Source organism: Mobula birostris, chromosome 9, assembly GCF_030028105.1.
Source record: "Mobula birostris isolate sMobBir1 chromosome 9, sMobBir1.hap1, whole genome shotgun sequence".
In the NCBI taxonomy this organism is placed as follows: domain Eukaryota; kingdom Metazoa; phylum Chordata; class Chondrichthyes; order Myliobatiformes; family Myliobatidae; genus Mobula; species Mobula birostris.
The window spans coordinates 114,784,677-114,790,676 of NC_092378.1; the positions used below are offsets into that span (position 1 = coordinate 114,784,677).

The 6,000-nt window shown below is 41.1% G+C and overlaps 1 protein-coding gene across 2 annotated transcripts in view; it reads right to left on the reverse strand.

The window, feature by feature from the left end:
* The window catches only part of narfl (nuclear prelamin A recognition factor-like), a 51,846-nt gene extending 46,730 nt beyond the window's left edge, over positions 1 to 5,116 (reverse strand). The window contains exon 1 of one of the 2 annotated variants that reach the window (XM_072268643.1): positions 5,036 to 5,116. Coding sequence is in view for 1 of the 2 variants with exons in the window: in XM_072268644.1 (XP_072124745.1) it covers positions 5,036 to 5,101 (66 nt within the window). In the remaining variant the exon portion in view is untranslated. The remainder of the gene's footprint in view (positions 1 to 5,035) is intronic. The other variant, XM_072268644.1, reaches the window with a different exon arrangement.
* Positions 5,117 to 6,000: the final 884 nt, after the last annotated feature.

Consider the following 6,000-nt stretch of genomic DNA (forward strand, 5'->3'; position numbering starts at 1 on the left):
TGCTGTCATATTCTTCTGATTGACTGTAAATGAACAAACTCAGTGCAGATAATGGACTACCTTCATACAATGCTTTCAACGACTGCATCCTCCAAATCTTCATTTTCATTGTAACATTCAAGATGATTGTCGATACCTTCAAATTCAACTTGAAGTAGTGAAATCATTTCATTTTTTCCTGATATTTCTGGCATCTCCAAGACTAAATGCTTGAAACCGCAGTGGACAAAACAGTTCTGAATCATCGACTATCAGTGAAAAAAATCACTGCTTTTGAACACAACCACATGCAACTGATGCTATTTTAAAAACTGTTCACTCTAAGCACGGCCACACAAGTGCACACAACTGATACTAGTTGCTGCTGACACGTGATTGCTCTGCCAGATTCAGCTCAAATTGCATCATCAAGTTCGCTGATGATACTACAGTGGTTAGGCTCATCAGCAACAATGAGTCGGCACAGAGAGAGGGAGTAGAGAGGCTTGTTAAGTAATGCAAGAATAACAACCCGAGTCTCAATGTGAACAATAGAGAAGGCACAGGTCTCCACTGCACATCAATGGCTCTGCTGTGAAGAGAGCAAAGAGCATTAATTCTTTGGTGTGCACAAAATGCACAATCTACCTGGACCCACAACACCTCTTTACTAGTCAAGAAGGCACAGCAGGGTCTACACTATTGGGCATAGCTCAAATACCATCTATAAATTTGCTGACAATATAACTATTGTTGGTAGAATCTCAGGTGGTGATGAGATGTCGTACAGGAGTGAGATATGCCAACTAGTGGAGTGGTGCCACAGCAACAACCTGGCACTCAACGTCAGTAAGACGAACGAGCTGATTGTGGACTTCAGGAAGGGTAAGATGAAGGAACACGTACCAATCCTCATAGAGGGATCAGAAGTGGAGAGAGTGAGCAGCTTCAAGTTCCTGGGTGTCAAGATCTCTGAGGATCTAACCTGGTCCCAACATATCCATACGGCAAGACAGTGGCTATGCTTCATTAGGACTTTGAAGAGATTTGGCATGTCAACAAATACACTCAAAAACTTCTACAGAAGTACCATGGAGAGGATTCTGACAGGCTGCATCACTGTCTAGTATGGGGGGGGGGGGCTACTGCACAGGACCAAAAGAAGCTGCAGAGGGTTGTAAATCTAGTCAGCTCCATCTTGGGTACTAGCCTGAAAAGTACCCAGGACATCTTCAGGGAGCGGTGTCTCAGAAAGGCAGCATTCTTTATTCAGGACCTCCAGCACCCAGGGTATGCCCTTTTCTCACTGTTACCATCAGGTAGGAGGTACAGAAGCCTGAAGGCACACACTCAGCGATTCAGGAACAGCTTTTTCCCCTCTGCCATCAGATACCTAAATGGATATTGAACCCTTGGACACTACTTCACCTTTTTAATATACAGTATTTCTGGTTTTTGCACGTTTTTTAATCCATTCAATATACGTAGACTGTAATTGATTTACTTATTATTATTTTTATTCTTTTTTTTCTCTCTTCTATATTATGTATTGCATTGAACTGCACCTGTTAAGTTAACAAGTTTCAGGTCACATGCGGGTGATAATAAACCTGAATCTGATTCTGACTTTTTGAGCAGAATGAGACATCCAATATGTCCTGCCCCCATTTTATCAACTTTCTATAGGAGCACCATCAAGAACGTCCTGTCTGACTGCGTCATTGTGTGGTATGAAAGCTGCACGACTACAGACCGTAAGAGCCTACAGAACACAACAAAAACCATTCAGAGGATCATTGGGGTCTCGCTCCCCCATATTAGTGACATTTACCAGAAGCACTGCAGGCAAATGGCTCAAAGCATTACTGAGGATCCCCACACCCATCCCACAATCTCTTTGACTCACTACTGTCAGGAAGTGGTACCGAAGCATCGGGACTAGGACGGCCAGACTGGATAACAGCTTCTTCCCTCAGGATCTGAGACTAATGAACACCATGCTACCACTGAGGCCTCATCACTAGGACAGCCAGCTGTTTACTGTTTACCTGTGCTGTGCACTATGCATTTTGAATTATATTTTATTAGCTTTTTTATAGTATATTTTGGTTTATGTGATGTTTATATGTTGTGTGGCTGCAGCGTGGACTGGATGAGCATTGTTTTGTTTGGTTGTATATATGTACATCCAGATAATATTGAACTTGAAACGCCTTCTTTACCGTATGCTGCACTGTTTTCTATAGTCTGATTACTTACTAACAATACTCCAACGGCTTTGAAATACATGCCTGTCTAACCATCAGAAAGGAGGTACAGGAGCATCAGGACTAGGACTGCCAGACTGGGTAACAGCTTCTTTCCCCCAGACTATGAAACTAATGAATACACTGCCACCACCGAGGTCTCATCACTACGACAGCCAGCTGTTTACTGTTTATTTGTGCTGTGCCCCTCACATACACTTCGAGTTACATTTTATTAATTAACTGTGGAAATATTTTGTTTTATGTGCTGTGTGTGATATGTGTATTGTGAGTGAACCATGGTCCGGAGGAATGTTGTTTCATTTGGTTGTATACAAGTACAATCAGATTACATTAAACTTGAATTTAGATAGAAACAGTTCAGCAACAGTCTCATGTCTCAATTAAGCAGCAGAGTGTCCCAAATAAATGAAGGGAATCCCAGCTATTTTCTTAATTAATTTTTGTTCTTTAAGTGTTGTCCAAAATAAGCGGCTGCCTCGATTAATTGATGGCCCAATTAACTGTAATCCACTGTGTAATATGTGAACAGGAAGTTTACATATCATGCTTAAAATCTATTAATAGTAATTAGAACCTTCTACACCTAAAGTTCAGTTAGTTAAGGGTGTGACAAAATGTGGTACAGACTTTAGCATAGCTGATAACTGCCTGTTAGGAAATTTTAAAACCCTAAAATCCACACCTCTTAAGCAATGATTTTTAGTTTAAGAAAACAATGTTGCATACTTGATTTTAAACAATTTTACAACAATTTTTAGGGGATCCTGTTTCAGCACTAGTAGTACAACATAGCATGAAGTTTATACACACTTAAAAAAGGTGTAATCAATTTTTTTGCCATTAACACTTTTAGAACTTCCCAAATTTTAAAGAACAGATACTGGAAACCACTTTAAATGCATCCAATTGTTGTAACATGGCCTTCCTTTTTTTCAGCATAAACAATGAAGAAAAAATGAACCATCAAGAGAAGAACTGAATGCACAAAGTTTGTGTTATCTTAATTTCAATGCTGAAGGACGCATTTACAGTAGTGTTAGGAAGTTTGTGAACCCTGTAGAATTTTCGCTATTTCTGCATAAATAAGACCTAACATGTGATCAGATCTTCACACAAGTCCTAAACCTAGATAAAGAGAACCAAATAAAATAAATAACACAAAATACATTATACTTGTTCATTTATTTATTGAGAAAAATGATCCAATATTACATGTATTTGTTGGAAAAAGTATGTGAATCTTTGCTTTCAGTAACTGCTATGAACTCCTTGGACAGCAACTTCAACCAAGCTTTTCTGGTAGCTGTTGAACAGTCCTGAACATCGGCTTGGATGAATTTTAGTCAATTCCTCCTTAGAAAACTGCTTCAACTCTGGGATGTTGATGGGCTTCATTGCATGAACTGCTTGCTTCAGGTCCTTCCACAACATTCCTATAGGATTAAGTTCAGGACTTTGACTCAACCATTCCAAAATATGAATTTTCTTCATTTTAAGAATCGGATCATTTTCTTGCATTGTCCAACTTCTATTAAGCTTCAGCTAACAGACTGCTACCCTGACATTCTTCCTGTAAAATGTCTTGATACAATTTTGAATTCAACAATTGCAAGCTGTCCGAGCCCTGAGGGAGCAAAACAGCCCCAAACCGTGATGCTCCTTCCACCATGCTTCACAGTGGTGTTGCTGTGCAGTACCCTTTTCCGTCCAAACATAGCAACGCGTATTGCTGCCAAAACTTTCAAGTTTTTTCTCATCTGTCCACAGAACACTGTCCCAGAAGTGTTGTGGATCATCCCGGTGGTATTTTGCCACCCTAAGCCATGCAGCAATGGGTTTTTGGAGAGCAGTAGTTTCCTCCATGGTGTCCTTCAACGAACGCCATTCAGTGTTTTCCTTACAGTGGAGACATGAACAGAGGCTTTAACAAGTTCTAGCGATTTCCGCAGGTCTTTTGTTGTCACCCTTGGGTGCTTTTTCACCTCCTGCAGCGTTGCACGTTGTGCTCTTTGTGTGATCTTTGCAGGAGACCTCTCCTAGGGAGAACAGCAACAATACTGAATTTCGTACATTTGTAAATGATTTCTCTTACTGTGGACTGATGAACACTCAAGTCTTCAGAAATGCTTTTGTAGCCTTTTCCAGCTTTATGCATGTCTACAATTCTCCTAAGGTCCTCTGAAAGTTGTTTTGATCAAGGCATGGTGCAGATAAACAGATCTGATTTATGTGAAGATCTGCTCACATTTTAGGCCATATTTATGCAGAAACAAAGAAAATTCTACAGGGTTCACAAACTTTGTAGCACCACTATAGTTAACTTAGGAAGTACATAATCAGGAACAAGAGATACCCTAATGTCATAAATTGTTTAAATAATTAAGATGATTTTTAGAAAAAAAATTATCATATATTCCTGAGGAAATTCCATTAGGTAAAGTTCAAAACAATTAAATTGTTTGAAATACTTTACTACTGAACTTCCTCACGATTTTCTTCATCATTTTGACGCAGGGTGGAAAACAAACACTAATTGAAAAGAATAATTCTATTGTGGTAACTGGAAAATAAAGTACTTCTCTTTACAACTGGATAAAGAAGACCATTCGGTCTATCAGAGTTCAGAAGGACTCTACTCTCTCCTCGCTATATCGCTCAATTACTCCAGCTTTCTTCTGTGTCAATTACTAATTTTATCAACAGAGGAAGGTCGAACACGGCCGATTTACAAACTTCGAACAGCACCCTTTTAAACCGCGGTTCTGTCGGTGCCAGTGCAGCCCTACCTGAGACGGGGTGATAAAATCATTCAAATCGGTCAGCTGCAATACCCCACTAAACTGCGACACCATTTTACTGTTGACGACAGCATCGTAAACATGCTGCCGTTAAGCGGGCGGTGAATTCCCACATACGGCAGTGAGGCAAACGATCGGGGATTAGCTGGCGCGACCTGTCCTCACTACTGGGCGGGTTGAATGAAGTTTCGTGGCGCTTTGACTTTCCCTAAAACCGCAAAATTGAGTTTAGATTTGTGATCCAAATTTCATCTCGCCGCCTTTGCCAAAGCGTTAGTGTCCTCGCCGCAGCTCAGCCAGAATCCTGCTGCTTCGTGAAGACTAAACAGAGGACCCCCTGGCAAAAGTACATGCCTTGAGAAAGTATTCAGCCCCCGACCCTTTGTCATAGCTGAATATTACAATCAGGTATTTTGACCAGTTCAACTGAGAAATTTTATTTGTGAATCACATCAACACATACAAAATGCTGGAGGAGCTCAGCAGGTCAGTCAGCATCTATGGAAAAGAGTAAACTGTTAATGTTTCGGCCGAGACTCTGCATCAGGATGAGAAAAAAATTAAAGTTACAGCAATAAGGTGGGGGGAGGTGAGGTGATGTGCAGGTAATGAGATAAGGTGAGAGAGGGAAACAGGAATAGAAATGGTTCATTATCCTACCACCAAGTCCATTTTTCCTTCCTCCCACTTCCCTCAGGGATCACTCCCTACTCGACTCCCTTGCCCATTCTTCCCTTGCCACTGTTCTCCCTCATGGTACTTATCCTTGCAAGCAGAACAAGTGCCATACCTGCCTCTACACTTCCTCCCCCACTACCAAACAGTCCTTCCAGGTGAGGCAACACTTCACCTGTGGGTCTGTTGGAGTCATCTACTGGGTCCAGTGGTCCCAGTGTGACCTCCTGTATATTGGTGAGACCCAATGTAGATTGGGGGACTGCTTCACCGACCAC